Source organism: Pelmatolapia mariae, linkage group LG16_19, assembly GCF_036321145.2.
Source record: "Pelmatolapia mariae isolate MD_Pm_ZW linkage group LG16_19, Pm_UMD_F_2, whole genome shotgun sequence".
Taxonomy (NCBI): Eukaryota; Metazoa; Chordata; class Actinopteri; order Cichliformes; family Cichlidae; genus Pelmatolapia; species Pelmatolapia mariae.
In genome coordinates, this window is record NC_086241.1 from 41,911,767 (window position 1) to 41,930,418 (window position 18,652).

At 38.7% G+C, this 18,652-nt stretch overlaps 1 protein-coding gene across 1 annotated transcript in view; it reads left to right on the top strand.

The window, feature by feature from the left end:
• ehd4 (EH-domain containing 4) overlaps positions 1-18,652 on the top strand; it is a 35,168-nt gene that overhangs the window by 968 nt on the left and 15,548 nt on the right. Inside the window, exons 2-3 of the mRNA XM_063497866.1 lie at positions 5,866-6,042; positions 8,977-9,074. Coding sequence (XP_063353936.1) covers positions 5,866-6,042; positions 8,977-9,074 — 275 coding nt within the window. The remainder of the gene's footprint in view (positions 1-5,865; positions 6,043-8,976; positions 9,075-18,652) is intronic.

Here is an 18,652-nt window from a genome sequence, read left to right on the forward strand (position 1 = left end):
CCACTATTTCAGAAACAGAGAAAAAAAAAATGACATGACCGCCTCAGTTAAGTGCGATAGGCCAAAGTAAACATAATTGCTATGTAAGTGGGGTGACATCATATCAGGAACAGAACCAAAAATACAGTCTGCTTTTAAAGGTCATCAGGGTACAAAAATAATCACCAAACAAACCAAAAACCACATATAAGCATGTGTCATGGGCAAAAACTGCAGGAAACATGACAAGTCACCTTTTCATGTGCTATGTCACTGTGTTCAAAGTGTAAATTCAATATTTCTGTCAGTGGTGCCATGAACTGATGATGCACTGCTGCTAGGAGATGATGGCATTTTTGGATTATCCCTTACCTCTCACTGGTAAAATGAAACGAACAGCAAGAGAAAAAAAGTGTGCCTTTAAAAGATTTTAGGGAAGGGGAGAAACAAAGTCACCCTTAGAATTAAATTTCAAAATTAGATTTTGATTTAAAAAAAAAAACCAAAACCCTGAAATGATCTGAAATTTGTTTTAAAGGTTCATGCAGCTGAGTAGGTAAATACAGGTAATTACACTGCCATCGTGTTTATGTTTTGACACTGTGTGTGAATTCTATAACCTGCAATCATGGAATAAGGTAAAAGTTAACTGGAACAGTTCAGGATCCCTGCCAGTTTAGGTTCCTCCTGCAGTATTGGACAATTGCTCAATAAATAATTTAGCTGCAAAAGAAATAATATATAAGGGCCAGATTAAAAGTATGTAGTTCTTTTCTTTATGGGCAAACTGACAGTAGAATTGTTCTGTTGCATAAACCTTAATAATACATTTTCAGTTTTCTGGTTAAACTTCCAGATGATTAGGTGAGAATAAAAAGGCAGCTTGGTGACCACGCGAATCTTCTTATTCTTTTTTTGGGCACTTACTTTATGGGTAGCCACAGTTGACCTGCCTCCATCTCACTCTAACCCCAGCGTCCTCTGCTGTTGCACCAGTCCTCTTCATATCCTTCTTCACTCAGGTTTTTCCCTGTAGTCTTTCTCCTTTCCTCCTGCCCATGTCCAAACCATCTCCACTTTGCCTCTAATGCTGGACTGGATTATTACTGGTGATTTTTAGTGTTGTAGGTGATTAAGATGAGGCCAGTGTGACTTTAGCCTGTAGAAAAACAGAAAAATCTTTTTTTAAACATAATTAGGATTTAATTTCCTTCTCGTTGCTTGCTTTTAAACAGAACTACACTACCAGACTGTAAACTATAACAGCGCTCTCTGAGTTTACAGCTTCCTATTAGGATCCTTCCTGATTATCTAATTCAGACCTGTGACAACACATCCTGTTTTGGTGCTGCGGGATGGAGTGATTTTATTACACTGGAAGGACTTCATGAGAAATTATGTCAATTTAAAGCCCTTCCATGTTCATGAAAAAGGCATGAACATGTATCATAGCAAATTGTAACATGTCAAACAAGTGAATGCAGTCTCAGAATAAATTCTGGTCACATAAAATCCAATCCAACTAGCAGGTCTATAGTTACAGGTATAAAAAACATTTAAAAAATGTCTTTACTAAAAGAAGACTACAGTGAGCGCAATTAATATTTATTTTCAGTTAAAGACACAGGTCAACATTATCAGTGGAGTTTTCACTTCATACAAAGTTTTAATGGCTTTTGGAATTAAACCAAACTTCCTTCTGTGTGTTTTACCTGCTGCACCCCTGATAGCACTAGCTTAAACTAGCCATAGAGGGCCTTATGTGTGAGCTTGCTTTTAATCTTACCATGCCATTAATAAGATTAGTTTAGTATTGAGCTGTGTGGGGACAATTTTCCTTAAAAAAGCTCAGGAACCTGTTCTCTCTGTATGACCCAAGCTTTGCTGAGAATCAGAAACAGTTCCCAAAAGTAGCAGAGTCTCATTTTCCCATAATAGAAATGAATGTTGCAATTACCAAATAGATTGGCCAATTTTCCAAAGGAATTTGGCATTACTTCTTCTCTTTAGGGTTTTGACATATTTAATCTTAATGAGTTAATCACTAAGGTTGTAATAGTCTAACCACCTCTCGGATAAGCTGTTAGATTAGTTTCCATGAATTTGCAGCTGGGCTTCCTGCAGAAGAATTGAAAGTCCAACATGCACCTGCAGATTTTGTCACTGAAGGTCTCATGGTGTTTTTTTGGGTTTTTTTTTTGGTGAATGTGTCTGAGCCTTTTTCAGAACTTCATTGATGTAATGGAAAAAATAAGGCACATTCATAACTCTGAATAAGTAAGGAGTGAATGATATGGTGCAACAAACTCAGAGCATAGGTCATCACATTTCAGTTGCATTTCACCAAACTTATCTCATGTCTGCAGAGAGAGACAGAGAAAGAGAGAGCACGTGAGTGTGTGTGGGTGTGTGAATACATGTTGAGTGAAAACAGTTGTTTTGGCAACAAGGCAGACCAGCAGATTTGACCTGCAATCCCTTCAAGTCTTGCACAAGCTGCGGAGAAACTTTGGCAGTTAGTAATGTGTGTGTGTGTGTGTGTGTGTGTGTGTGTGTGTGTGTGTGTGTGTGTGTGTGTCTGTGGGGTAGGGGGTGGTGAGGGCACAACCGAAGCTCCACCTTGCGCCGGAATGCTCTGAATCATGGGAACATGTTGCCAGTAAATTGCCGAGTCAACATATTTTCTTCTTCTTCTTGTCTCACAAGGGTGAACTGAAACCCTGGCGTAAGCTGTGGCCCAGTGGGCGGCTTGATAGACACGAACAGGTCTTAGTGCATTCTGTTTGGACAGTAGTAGTAATCTGACCAAACCTGCATCTATGTTAATTGATGATAACTATTAGCATATTTTCTATAATGTATAATCCCACTAAAACTCACAATTTCCTAACTGAACACAAATGACCAAACAGTGTAACTGTTACACAGCTATAAGGAAATGCTTGGAGAAATGGGAAGATTATGGGTGGAAGCTCAAAAATCTCTGCATGAATGACAGAAGTAATTATTTCATAGGAAACTAAAGCCTAACAAAATAAGATTATAAACATCTCCAGGTGTCTTTGTGTGAAGAGTTGGGAATGCATTAATATCCATGAATGTTCAACCATTGCTGTAATATATTTGTCCTCCTGTCCTTACAAATAAGTGAAGCAGCAGGCAACAATTACTTTTAGCCAAAATATGTCAGCGCTGTGCTAACGTGGGTCCTCGGCATTTTACCTGCCAAGTCTGAAGAACACTGAACATTGTCAAGAAAGGAGAAGAAAAGATATTTCTCACATTTTTCATAAGTTGCACAAAGATAAAAATGCACATAAACAACTACAATCAGAGTGGATCTTCCACAATTTTTCAAACTGCAGCTAGAGGTGGAAATTCTTGTGGATCAACAGCTGAATGAAAACATGAGGGAAGATTATGACTAAACTGTAAGGCCAAGTGACATGTAACATTAAAGGGGCTCTGTCGTTTCTGACATTTCAGCATAGGGGCATGCACGGTAGTTTTCCATCCTTGGGTCTTGCGCACTCTTTGAAGTCTGCGCTGTCCACAAAGACAGGAGATGACGAGAAAGAGCCATCTTCCCTCTCTTCCTTCCTTTCTCACTTTTCTTTTATAAGGAAAAGCAAGTGGAAAAGTAGACAAGGTCAGTGTTAAGATGAAAGGAAAGGAAAAAGATTTATTTTCAAAGTCTGTGCAAACACAGCTGTTCCATTACAGAGATCAGAGCTCTGTGTGACTGAACCTCAGAAACTGGCCAATGGCCTGCTTTTGTGACAATAGATCTGGGATTTTCCTTGGCATCAAATTAAAAGTCAAACTGCTGTTTAAGTCATTAAAAATAGTTTTAACGATCAACTTAGCCCTTTTAGTCTTTTTTTTAAAGACTAAAAAGGTTAAAATGTGCTGTTCCAGAATCATAAATGTGTGATTATCTATTTCTTGTCTGTAACAAACCTGATCATAAACTGAATATTTTTCTTCTTAAACATAGTACCCAGTCAGTGATAATGGGTGAACAGTTTTGGGACAAATTTACATAGTGGTGTTGATGTCTGACCGATGTGAAGCTGATTTTCAATAGTTCATAATTAAATGTATTAAACATTGGGTTTCTCCCTGTTAGCCAGTAAACTCTGGCTTATTAATTAACCCAAGACCTAACAGTTTGAAAGCCTGACTATTAGCCTTGGAAAAGTCAAAAAACAGTTTTAGTTGTTACGTTAGAATGTTTTAGCACTTAGTTTCTATCTGATTTCAGAGACTTTTGATATGATTTTGTGCTCAGCTCTGACAAAGTAATTATTGTAGGTGATTTTAACATGCAGATGTTGAAAATGACAGTCTCATTAGATTCAAGTGGCTGATGAGGTTTAGAAGTATAACTATTATTTTCTACCATGTGCAAACGCAATGCAGAGCAGCTACCTAAACTTTACTCCCACAGAGGTAAATTATTTGATTATTGTGTTACGTCATCACTATATATGACCCTGGATTCCGTGGTTTCTTAAAAAGGAAGGCAGCAAGTAAGACATGCTTGACTCCCTGCAATAACTCACAAATGTGCAGCTTAAAGCAGATGATCCATAAGCTGGAGAGGAAATGGCTTTGCACTCATTAAGAAGATCTTTGTTAGGCCTGAAAAAATAGTAAGATTTCCTAGCTTTACAGTTTTTGAAAAAATAGATTAACAATATATTTGTCATTGTTCAAGGAAAACAGTAACAATCCAGCTTTCTTCTCAGGACTGTAGCCCGACTGACACACAGTCAGAGCTCTGTTGGGCCAACCGTTCTTTAACTTTAACTTTCACAAATAAAATGTTAACCATTAAAACAATTTTTTTGTCATAGGGTAAACACAGATGTATCATTATATACAGCGACGTCAGTAGCTGCTGATATTTACTTAGACTCTTCTTTCTAGCAATCATTGAGTTCATGGCAAAAAAGTCTTTCTCTAAAACATCATTGTGTCTTTTGGTCTTAAGTCTTGTAGGAATGGTGTCTCCATTCCTACAAGACTGCTAAAAGAAGTCTCATTAATTATTAATGCTTCAATTTAAGGTTGTGGTAATTAAACCATTACTTAAAACACCCTTATTTGGTCCAGCTGTCTGAGCTAATTGTAGACTCATTTTTAACCTTTCTTTTATTTAAAAAAAATCTTGAAAGAGCAGTTGTCAGACAGTTAACTTTGTTTAAGTGTTTATTTGAAGGATTTAATGTGCATCATATCAAAGGTTATGAATGACCTTCTTATGGCCTCTGACAATGGAATCTCTGTGCTTATTCTGCCAGAGAATAAACACATATCGATGACCGCCATATTTTACTACAGAGATTAGAACACATTTTTCGTACTGAAGGAATTACACTTGCTATATAAACGTATTCATTTTGTCAGAAACTGATGCAGATAAACATACACATACACTGTTTTGTTATTTACTTGTATGCTTGAAGAATAAACTGATGAAGAAACTGAAAATATCACTTCAGCTGAAGACAAAATGACTGGGTTGTTTTCTAGTCATTTTCTAGCCACAAATCTAGAATGACTTCCTGTTTTTTTTATTCTTGCTACCAGCTCCACTGAAGAGCACCTGTCTGATCACCTGACACAGCCATGCATGTATTTCAGTTTGGACATTAGGCGTGGTTTTGGCAAGGCACTGCTGACCCCAGTAGAATATTCTTGTTGTAACACTGCTTTCTATTCACCCTTTTTTATGAAGCCTAAAACGGTGGGGGTACTTGATTGCAAATTTCTGGACTACACTAAAACAACGTTTTTTTCCGAACACTCTTATTGTTGTAAGTATGGTAAGATCCTGAAAGTCGTTAAAGTTGAACTACATATATTCTGTCTTTGGCCCAGGTATCTACTGGAACAAGATTTCCCTGGGATGCGGATCGGTCCAGAGCCAACCACTGATGGCTTTATAGCAGTGATGTATGGTGAAAATGAGGGGGTTGTCCCAGGCAATGCTCTAGTCGTCGACCCTAAGAAACCCTTCAGAAAACTCAACGCGTTTGGAAACTCCTTCCTCAACAGGTAAAGGCATGCACACATTAAAGAAGGAAAAACACAGCTTAAACAACCCTCAGTGTCCATCTAGATATGTTTATAAACCTTCAATTCAAAGAGGGTTTTAATATTTGATGTACAGTATTTTATGAGAAAATCTGGTTCCTTCAGTTATAATTTTTATTTAGCCCTCAGAGATCCAAGTCATTAAGGGTGGCAATCCTAACCTTAACCCTACCCTAAGACTAGGCCAGAATGGAACTATTGTGTCAAGATGTGAATAGTTTTTTATGTGTGTTTTGTTGTTTTCAAACTGTTTAAGAAAAACACCAACTATATATTCTGATTGCCTAGGATTAGATTTAGGTTTAAGGTTGGGGTCATGATAGAGTAGACCTCAGAGGATTAAAAATCTCCATTTTTGGTGTCAGACCACAGACTGCACAATATTACCCCATAAAACCAAAACACAGTGTACAAAAATCAGACTTTCGACATCCTACCTTACTATAAAATGATAAAAATTTAAGTTTTTAAGAAAACAAAATAAAACGTTGATGCACCCTTGCTGATAAAGACTAGCTAGTCGGATCGTTAGCCAAGGCCATTTTTTTTGTTTCTTTTCAATTTTGAAATTCTGTTTTGGTTCTCTGTTTGAGTGAAATTTGTTACAATAATTAAAAGCAACATTTAATCATGAGAAAATTATGATTTATTTAGTAAAGAGAATATGATGGAGAAACCCTTGTTGGCGAGCGGAGCGGTAAGACCTTTAGTTTAGTTGGTCACCAGGCTTGTTCATATTTCAGGAGGGATTTTGGACCACTCCTCTTCTTGGTCTGATGGAGACCAAAACAAACAATCAAGCAAAGCCAATCAAATAAAATGTAACTCAGACTGACTGATCTATAATAGCAACACACAAATCGACCAGTGGATCAGTCCATATACTGAAGGTCTCTCAGGATGTTTGCCTGCTGATCTCCAGAACCATTAATCATTTTAATCGCTGGTCATTAGACTTAATTCCTTTTTTCATCATGCAGCTGAGGTCATCGATGAAATACAGTACAACTGAGAAAACTGGTGATTTCTCCTGATGGAGAGAGACTGAGGAGTATGGAACAACAGATCTATAGACTTCTTAGATGTGCTGTGATTTATTTGTTGCTTTTTCTGTATAGATTTTATTCATACAGACAGAATGCAGAGAGGTTGGATAAATAAGATGGGTGCAGACTGATGTGACATTAGAGACCTCAGCGGTCCGCCCGGTCCTCAAAGAGATCAACGCTTAAATTGAATCCTTAGAGAATAATTCCATGTAATTGAGGGTTTGGTCTTATTTTCTGCCTTTGTAGATTGTTGTCACTTTGTTTCACTACTTTTCACACAGACAGGCACACCCAAGAACCAAAGTAGCTAAATCCAGAAGAAACCTTTGAATAGGCTATTTATCATACTCATGGGATTACTTTACATATACTATTCCAGTGACGTCAATGTGTAAGTCTGTACATATGTTTACAGCAGATAGTTCTCATTCACGTGTAATACACATTTTGAATATGGGCTTTTTTTTCTTTCTTTTCTTTTTTTTGACACTCTTGTGACCTTGCTCCCGCTTTGGCAAACACCACTCCATGAACACAAAGAAATGCTGGCACTTCCTCCCACTTCTGTCACTGCTTTCCTCAAAACATTTACAACGTGGGAAGTGACCTCTGTCCCCCCACACTGACATATAAACACTATTAGCTGTCAGATTCTAGAGTTTGTATCAGGCATTTAAATTTAGCTAAAGCCACTCCTGTCCAAAAGTATTTCCTCTGTCCAGAAATATGTCTAAGAGCAGGAGAGAGGAAGTGGACACAGTCCACCCTCCTAATGTCTGTTTGTAAATATACACCTGAAACATTCCTTAAGCTTGAAATCCCGTCTTGTCCCGTTGAGACCCTCCAAAATAAGTTATTGTTTCCAAGGGGAAGTGTGTGTGTGCGTCACCATGTGTCAATATGGTGGCTTTGTTTTTTCCCGCTGCCAGCCTGCCGCATCCCTGACAAGTCAAGGCAGTTTATAGCTCCTGTAGCCTCTCGACTAAATTTAGGTGACAGGGAGATTAGAAGTACAGTGACCAGAACCTGGAAGATAAGAGAGAACAATGATAACAACCAAAGTGTAATAATAAACTAGTAAAGCAAGTCTAGCAAGTCAAGCAAATCTACATGGTAATGTATAGCCTATAAAAGACGGATGCAACCAACGTAGCATCCCCCACTGGTTTCTGTATTTTGCAGGCTCAGCATTATGTTTTAGTTGCGAACGTAATGGTTCTTCTGGAGCCAAGAAACTGTATTTGCTTGATAGTGTGCAGTCCAAAATTATCAGCTAATGCAAACAATCGTAGTTAGAAAGCCGTATTCATAAACTGTATGGGTGTATCCAAATGTCACAACTATAGATGAGGTCCAGATTATTGACTTAAATATATGCAGCTGCATCAAAGAGCAAACCGCTATGCCACATTATCCACAGAAGAAGTTTTTTTCTTTATCATTTTCGACTCTTTTTAAACATTCTTTGACCTCTGACCCCACCTTTTGTTTTAACCCCGATCATGGTGACAGCAGCAACACAGTAACCTTTGCATCCTGCTGCTTGTCACAGATAACCCACACCCCCCCTGAATTTTCACCCTGAGGAAATATTTCTTGTACACTGACAATTTGACTGTTTGTACACACTAGCTTAAACTACTTTTTGTAAAGTTCATCTTACTAGAGTTCTTCTTAGAGATTTGCTGTAGTTCGATAACCTCAAGGGTAAAGTAAGTGGTTGGGTGGATGGGGCTGTGGAAATGTTACTTTCTTGAACTATCTGACCAGCTGACAGTTCGTTAGCCTGAGATAAAAGAGTTGCTGCCCTGAAAACATGAATTCTCACTCAATTCTCACTGTTCAGGTTTATCTGCTCCCAGATGCCCAATCAGGTTCTTCAGAGCATCAGCATCATTGATACTCCTGGTATCCTGTCTGGAGAGAAACAACGAATCAGCAGGGGTAGGATATCTGTGTGTGTGTCTGTGTGTGTGTTGGCTGCCTAAAGGAGGCACCCTACTCTCAGTTTGTTGTGTTGTTGCATAATAGCCCTTGACATTCCTTCACTTCCTCATATTGTATTAAGTCAGTGAGCAGCTGACCTCCACAGTTTAATCTTAAGGACGGTTTGTCAATTAGTCTTCTGTTAAAGGAAAAGTCTTTTTTCCCCGTTTTTTTTCTTTGTTTTGACCAACTCGAGTAAAAACGTATTAGCTTCATGCAACATGAATTTTCTTTTCTTTTCTAGACTGAACGATTAGTCAGTTTTTCTGGAAATTAGTAGGAGTGGGTCAGTATTTCTTAAAAAGATTTTGATAAATACTGGCCAGAGTTTTGCACAACCTCAAGACAAACAAGTCTAAATCTCCATCAAATGTTAAGGTCCAGTGTTTTACCTCTCAGAATAAAATTCCTTTAGAACTTATGGATCTTACCTGCTGATCAATCCTCTAGACAGAGTAACTGCGCTAACATTTAACCTAAAAGGTTCTTGTGAAATACTGTATCTCTCTTTTCTGTCTCACTTCCTTTTTTGTCTCACAGTCTGTTTCCTCTAGTGAATCAGTGCTGCTGATGTGAGTTTATAAACGCAGATCTGAAACCAAAGACATTGATTTGTAGGAAATGAACCCACGGGAGCAGTTACACATCTGAAAAATCTTGACCTGACTCGATATATTTTGTGCCAGGGCTCAAGTGATTGTCAAAAAATATTTTAAGAAATTTCTATTTTTTTTTCCTCATTAAAAATATCTGTTTTCTGTCCTGAATGACAAAAATCATATTATCTATTGGAGAAAATGTGTGACAAGAACCACGTACCAATGACCCTAACAGTGGGAATTTAGTATTAGTTGTATTGGTTATAATTAGTTGAATTTGTTTTATAACCATGTAAAAAGGGCTTGGCAGGACCAAGCATAAAGCATATTTATACATTTTCTATATATCTTTTAAAGCTCTGTTTATTAAGTATTGACTGAGTAGGAGTTACTGGTAGTACTGTTTTCTGTTTTGGTTACTTCTAGTTTAGTTTCCCAGGACTAGGTTAGGGGAGAAACCTGAATCCGGGGGCCTGCCGCTGGTTATGGTCTACTTCCTCTTTTGGTTGTTTTTGTCGGGGCTCCCATTTCTTTTTTTGCTATTTTTCTTTTGTGAGTAACTACATACCCTTTATTAAACGCTTGATAAATTACAGCAGCATTCTGTATTTATGGACGGTAACAGTAAACTGAATGCAAGGTTTGCACTTGTGTAACTGGACGACTTTATATGCCAAAATTACTAACATACTGCTTACCATGTATAATATAAAAATGTATTCCATAAGGTAACAATCTATATTGATTTTAGTGTATGCTGTTGGGCCAAAAATGTGGGAAAATGTCGCTCCCACAGTAGTTTTTAAACCAGAGCATAACATTATCTGAAGTTGGTACTGTAGTGGTCTAACCAGATAAAAAGAGCCACCTTTGTGAAACTGAAGACTCTGGTTTTATGCTCAGCATACCTCACTAACCCATTACACTTTGTTATGGTTAATTCTGTCGGCTTTCACAACACAAAATCAAAATGAAAGAAAATGGAGCAATGTGAGTTTTCATTTAACTTCCTTATTTTTAGTTTCACCAGCATAAGCAGTCATATTTCAAAACAGACCAACATTGGTCTTGTTCTTTAAACTGTAAGAAACTGTGTTAACCACATGTCTTATCGTCTATCTGATACTTTGTTCTTCACCACTCTGGCTTTATTTAGTCTTCTGAAAGACCATATGCCTAATCTTCTCTTCACCTGTTTTCGTCTCTTTTCTCATGCTCTGTGGATTAAAGGGATGCTATCTACACTTGCCAACAACATCTAACAAAATCTCCTTTGACAGCCAGCCTTTAGATAAATGTTGGTGAAGTTGGCATCAAAAATTACACTCCTTGCTGGAATCATTACCAAATCAACCCTCAATGAACATATTAAAAAGATAGATTCAGTGTGGCATACAATGGCTTGCAATGCCAAATACCTCCACAATATGAAGACATTCCACCAGCTGATCTAAACATGTTCACTGGGGAGCTCGATATATGATAATATATTCATTTAAAAAATAAAAAGCAAATCAAATGTGCTGCATTATTCACTACAGGGAAAAAGAAATAAGTACCCAAACCCAACACTGGTCACTGGTACACTGCCAAATAATGGCTAACATGTACAGTCTATGGGAACAATGATATAACAAAAACAGGAGGGTGTTATTGTATAGATATGTATAAAGTTTGCTAGATATTTGTCCAAACGAAGAACTAAAGATGCAGACTTCCACAGAATACATGGAGGTTCTTTAATATAAATAATGAATATAATATTTCATTATGCATGTCTTTGATCCTGTCTTCCTTCTCTCTCCCCAACCGGTTGCAGCAGATGGCTCCGCCCCTCCCTGAGCCTGGTTCTGCCGCAGGTTTCTTCCTGTTAAAAGGGAGTTTTTCCTTCCCGCTGTTGCCAAACTGCTTGGTCATAGGGTGTCATATGATTGTTGGGGTTTTCTCTGTATGTATTACTGTAGGGTCTACCTTACAATATAAAGCGCCTTGAGTCAACTGTTGTTGTGATATGGCGCTATATAAATAAAACTGAATTGAATAGAATAGAATATTTCATTATATTGAGAAAATATCTGAATTGAGTACTAATATCTATAACAATGATCTAGATTTCTGTGAGCAAAATAATGACAACATGCAATGATTTGTAATAATGAAAAACTTTAAAATTAGTATGTCATTGGTAAAAAGTACAAAATTGCTTTTATGCTATTAGGTATATCATTCTGCTTTACTGAAATGAAAGGGTGTCTCTTTTCTGAGAAGATGCTTGTGCTGTACTAAGCTCTACATTTGACATCCCACGGGTGTCTTTGCTGAAAGTTTTATATAATAGCAGTGGTATGTTGGGTGGAGAGCCAGAAAGTCACATAGACTCAGACCATATACTGAGCTTTCTAATGCCATCGTGCTTATAGCACAGGACTGTATGATTCAGTGGGAAACACACCTGCTAATGTTCATAAACTGTCACAAAGGAGTTCCCCAGGGAACCAGCAGGGAGTCCTTTTAAATTGTATGTCCTCAAAGTAGCCCTTTACTTCACAGTTTGTATGTATTGTGGCATGCTACATTGTCAGAAATGCCGATGCTAAAGTTGTCCAAAGTACTTGGAGCTCCCAGAGGGAAACCTAGAGGAAGATCCATCTGGTATAAATGAGAAATTTTTACAAATCTGGCAAATGAAAGTCAGCAGAGAACAGGAAGGATATGTGATTCTGATTACAGCTGCACTTAAGTTTTGTTGTGGAAGATCATCTGTCAGAATCGAGTGGTTAGAGAGACAGTGAGAGTCAACAACAGTGCGTCCAGATATCAGAAATGTTAAGGAGGTGTGCAAGCCTGAATTACCAAATTTGCAAATAAGGCACCAACTCGACTTTGGAGGCAACAAAAGTTGACATTTAATGTTGTGGGTAGGTAGTCTTTAGTTAGATTGTTTGAATATTTTAACCACTGAAGTGCAACATTGTTAAAACAAAGACACACATTAGGGCAACTACATTCTCCTGCTCAGCTGTATATAGTCAGGAATGGTTTATCATAAAATCAGCTTTATGAAAACAGTTTTATTAGATCATGGGGTAGATCCACCACTTAACATGTAGTGGATCTAGTAATAGGGATTGCAGCATATAACAAAAATCTACCAATCTAACTTCAGTGCATTAACTAGACTATGTGTTAATTTTTTATTATCTATATTAGAATATTTTTGTAGAAACAAGTTTCTTCTTTTATTGCAGAATCCCCGTTGCCCTTACATTGAGTCAACCTTAATGAATGACACCATTACTTGAACAGCTCAGCTGGGCAAATGGAAGGATGGATACAGCAATGAAGGGATGGTGGATTAAAGGGAGGGAATGAGGGCCACAGGAAGCAGTGGTGGGGCTTTCCCTCCATCTGGAAGCATTTAGGGCTGCTCAGCTGAGCCTGAATTCCTCTTGAAGACTTTTGACAGGCCAACTGTGACTCAACATGATTGCACATAGAGACAGCATCAGCAATAGATTAAACTTCACTGCACACTTGCTGACGGCAAACTGTCATACCACTGCTACTGCTGAGGAATGTTTCATCTGATTAAGTTACTTTCAGCAGTTTAAAATGACTGAACAGCTCTTTGTGTGTATGTGTGTGTGTGTGTGTGTGTGTGTGTGTGCTGCAGCTGCCTTCCAACACATTCAACATGTTTTAACCCACTTCAGACCTCCTGCTGTGTAGACATGTGGCCTTTATGTTTTTTTTAGTCAGGCTGCATTTAAGATTTGTTTTGGCAACTAAAGCACCTGTATATTAGACATGTATCATATAGATATTTCGTATTTGTATACATATTTTATCTTTTCTGAGTTCAACAGTTTGTATCAATAATGCAATTTTTGCTCTGGGTATGAAATAGAAAGTTCCTTTGCTGCACCTAAAAACCAAAAAACTGTAATTGATTCAAGAAAGTCCCCTGTGCATCTCTGTGTCACTAGCAGGGCTTCAGGGGATTACTCTGTGTCAATCTCATTTGACAACTTGAATGTGTGCATATGCATGGGTATCAAACTTGTGCAGGTAGCAGCCTTTAATTTGTCAAGCGTCATCACTGCTAATGAAAGGTGACTTTCATATTGTGAGGCCTAATTAACATTAATGAAGTTCTTCAGTTTGACTGAGTGCATTTTTATAAAATAACAATGTATAATAGGATTAGTAAGGAGGAAGAAAGGGCAGGTATGAAGAGAGCGAAGAGTGGAAGGGAATCACTCCACCTGTGGAGGTATAGAATTGTCTTGAAGAGAAAGCAGATTGGGAAAACTATGGGAAAGAGTTGTAGAAGCTTGGTTGAGGAGAGAAGTTATGATTAGTGAGGACTAGTATGGCTTCATGCTGAGAAAGAGCACTACATATGTGATGTTTGCTTTGGCAGTGTTTATGGAGAAATACAGAGAAGGTTAGAAACAGCTCTGCTGTGGTACATGTGATGCTGGTGCCAAGAGAGGAAGTGTGGTACTGCAAGAGGAAGTCAGAAGTGGCGGAGAAGTATGTGACAGTAGTGTAGGGCATCTATGAGGACAATGTGTGGTAGGAGTGACAGATGGATTCAAGGTAGGGGGTGGGATTAAATCAGGGCTTCTTTATTGGAATGGTGATTGAAAAGCTAACAGATGAGGTCAGGCAGGAGTCTCCAAGGACTATGAAGTTTTCAGATGACATTCTGATCTGCAGTGAGAGTAGGGAACAGGTGGAGTAGAGCTTGGAAAGGTGGAGATATTCTGTGAAGAGAAGAAGAATGAAAGTAGGTAGAAGCATCTGTGACTGAAAGTGAGGATAGATAAGTTTAAATACATGGAGATACGTCCAAAGCAATGGAGAATGCACAAGAGAGGTGAAGAAGAGAGTGCAGGCAGGGTGGAGTGGGTGGAGAGTATCAGGGGTGATTTGTGACAGTAGAATGCCAGCAAGAGTGTAAGGGAAGGTTTACTAGATACTTGTGAGGACTGCTATAATGTATTGTTTGGAAAGGGTGGTATTGAAAAAGGACCGGAGTCAGAGCTGCAGGTGGCAGAGTTCATGATGTTAAGATTTTCTATTTTGTGTGACCAGGATGGATAAAATTAGAAATGACAGTGTGCAGAATTCCTCATTTTGTCAGTGAGATTCACCCATCGTTGTCATCTCAAGTTTCCAAACAGCAAGATGGCAATGGGTTAAAAGCTCAGCTGAAGGCTTTATTGGAAATTTGCTAACTAATGGGTGTCTACTACCTACCACCATGTGCCCCATTCACCCTGATTCTATTCTCTGTGCTTCCTCATGTCCAAAATAATGGATTTAACGTATGATTTGCAAATATAAACTTTCAAATGATTTAGTTATAGGAGGAGAGCTGGGGGACACTTAAAACAGGAATACGTCGACTGTGAAGGGGTTGGCAGTCAGTGGTATGGCTTTTGCTTTTGGAGTTTTTGCAGTGGTAAAATTTTCCGATCTCATATATACTTCCATGCAAATGTTTGTGGGAGTTATCTGTCTGTGATGTCATAGAGTGAATAGTTATTGGAAGGAAAAACAATAGTTATATCTGCCATCCTTTCCATTTTATAACAAAAGCCTGCTCTGCCTGTCTGGTGTTTCCCTGAGCACAGAGTATGTTTTATGGACACATTACAGCTGCATGTTTGGCAGAGACGCGGGCTTGTGGATTTCTACAGGGTGGAGTTGATGTTTGCCCACAGGGCTCTGGTCCCATGTGTTGATCTCCTGCCAGTCTGCCATCAGTGGGTGGAGTCTGATTGCAGTAACAGAGTTCTAATAGAAGCATTTACTTTCTACCTCTTTGTAGCGTTCACACACACACACACACACTGCCTTTAATCAGTGGATGGACGTTGCTCAATCATCATTGAGGTGATTGCTATAGTGTGACATCGACATGCTCCAAGAGTGAGAATTAACTTGGAGCCTGGCTGTCTCTTGCTGAGCTGCTAGCATGTGTGCAGGTAGCGGTTGGCACTAGGGCCAAGATCATATGACTGAATCATGATTAATGACTGAAATCTTGATTTCCCTCCTATGATCCATGGTCTGTGCTTCTTTGTATGTTTGACTCCTCCCAGTATCAGGGTGTTTGGATCTTTCTGTCCTCTCTCAAAGATGTGTGTATGGGTTATGTGTGTGTGGGGATAAATGGTTAGTAGATTGATTCATATATAGCACCTTTTTTACTCTACTTGAGCACTCATAGCACTTTATATAACATCATCCACCCACCCTTTTTTCTCAACAAAGAGCAATTTGGGGTTCATTATCGTGCCCAAGGATACTTGGCATGGAGGGATTGAACCACCCCAACCTTCTGTTAGTAGATGACCTGCTCTACCTCCTGAGCCACACAGCTAAAGCCAGCCCATTAAAAATTGCTGTTGAGCTAGGTGGAGGCTGCGGCTTGGCTGTTGTAAATAAGTTTCTGAGTGCAGACTGGATAACTGCATGGAAAGCAGCATCTTGACCTCCTGCTGACAGCCACCTCGTCCCTTTGCATGCCTCTTCTGCAGCCTAAAAATAGCCAATCAGCTGCTTGTAAAATTGTTTGTGTGAGAACCATAAACTGAACTGTATTAGTTTATTGTGTGAGCTGAATTGTATTTCTCATATCTCTATTACCACAAACTCTTTTTCTGTTCTTTTTAATTAGGAGATCAGGTTAGATAATTGCCGTTAGGTTATGTCTAGGGTAACCCTCGACCAGGGATGTATCATCACTCCTAGTTGAACTTGTGAACTTGTGATAATTACTTGCGGTTAGTTAGATATTAAATCTGTTACTTCCTCCCAAAGCTAAACTTTAAACTCGAAAAATATCTCCATCCTTTTTTTGCTCAGTTTTATTCTGAAGGTTCTGACTGTAATTGCTGAATTTTGTGGCCACAACTCTCAGAATGTTTAGTCTTGCAACTATTGTAACATCATGAAATTCTCATTACAAAAAATGTTAAACCTCCATGATGTGTTTTCCTTTGAATGGGTGTAATTCTAACTGTGTCACAGCCTTTTGATTTGCTAATGTAGAAAGTAAACCTGGACAGCTCTTGGGTGTATGTGTTTAATTGTGTGATCTTTACAGTCATTCTGAAAATTAAGATTCTTCATAATATGAGATCATCAGATTGGTCTCTTCCAGCTGTAGACTTTAAGTCTTTCTATCTAAACAATAGCTTAATTGAAAAAACCTACCTGCAGTTCTTCAGCAAAGTCTTTAGACATCATCAGATGTCTTCTTTTATCTAAGAGTCACCAAAACTCATCATAATTAATCCAATGTTGGATTTTTTCATTGGACAATGCTCCTCAGGGTTGACAGTAGTCAGAGTGAATTTTAATAGCTTGACATTCAAGGTTGTATTTAGCTTGTTTTCCTTTAAATCCTAATAATTACTATTTCCTCATTGTTTTTGGTGCCATTCCCTCATGTAATGCACACTTGTGACATTGCCAACATGCACACAAAGGCAACATCCACGCTTACACCTCTGCACTGTGGAATAAGTAATAAATTCACTATGTTCCAGCAGTGCAGGGGAAGTAGACGTTTAAGGAGAAGGCATTTCCGTTTTTAAATGAATTGGAGCATGTGAAATAATCAGTTGTCCTGTAATAGAACCAGAGAACAATGACAGCTCGTATCAGAGGAAGGTCATCTTACTGACCCTGCAGGGGTGTGTTTTGTGCCTCTTAGGTGTGTTTTCTCTGTCTGCTGTAATGAGTTTCATAGATGCAGAAAATTTCCCAGCCAATGACCGTATTTACTGCTTAGGCTCACATCTACTGGGACAAACCTGAGCCAAACACCTGAAGCTGGAGGGCGTGAAACACATTGCACTCAGTGCTAACAGCATCATTTATTCATGAACGGACAACTCCAGGGTGGACAAATTGCAAAAATAGCTTCTCCACAGAGGCAGTATAATCCTGTTTGTTGAGCTGCAGTGATTAGTGTATTTGTTTTTTCTAATAAAACATAGGCGTAAGAAATTCATTGAAAGATTGTCTAAGATGTTCTTAGTTTTAAAACTTTTGAACATGAAAGGAAGCAGTACTAGAAACTCGTTTGAAGTGTGGGTAAAAAGGACTAGAAGTACGTGATTAAAAATGGCACTAGCAATAGCAGTAGTTGCTATAACTGTTTATTGGAATATTTGGAAATGTTTTAGTTAAATACATTAAATGAAATCCTCACGGAAAGCAGTCAAACCTGGCTCATTAACAGTATTATATCTTGTGTCAGTGGAGTGTGTTGGAAGTCACACCCAGACAGCCAACCAAAGGTTAAAACTCCCTCTAAAAGCGCAGGTATCACCAGATGGGCCTTTGTGTGCCAACATCCCCACTTAGCAAGCTCAGACACCTTTGCTGCCTGCAGCCTCCACCAAGCGCTCAGTAAATGTGAATGGTGATGACAGGAGGTGGAAACAGACTTCCAGGGCTCAGGAGACCTGCATAGAAGCCATGGGTAGAGTGACAAAGCAGTGGCCCTTTTTGGTTCTCTTGGCAGCTAGTGGGGCCTCCATAAGTTGAGCTAGTGCCAGCACATCTGGTAGATGCTTGATCACATTGGGGTCTTGGAAATTTGGACACCAGGCCAACCTGTTGGGCTTTTAATTGACTTTAATAATTTGGTCAGGTTGATCAGAAAGATTGGTGTGTAATAGCTTTTAATGTTAACTAAAGCCATTGCAGTGTTCTAGGTTTGGGAATTTACACATTAGAAATGCTGATGGTAGTCCTCATTAACCTTCATAATAAGCATCATCAGCAATTGTACATGTGTTGTGTCCACAAACAGTCAGATGTTTGTTGCCCCGAAGTGATGTTGTGAATGTAGGCAAAGTGGGATGCTCCACTGTTGTGTTTAATTTGTGAAATTCAGCTGTCCTGCAGGCT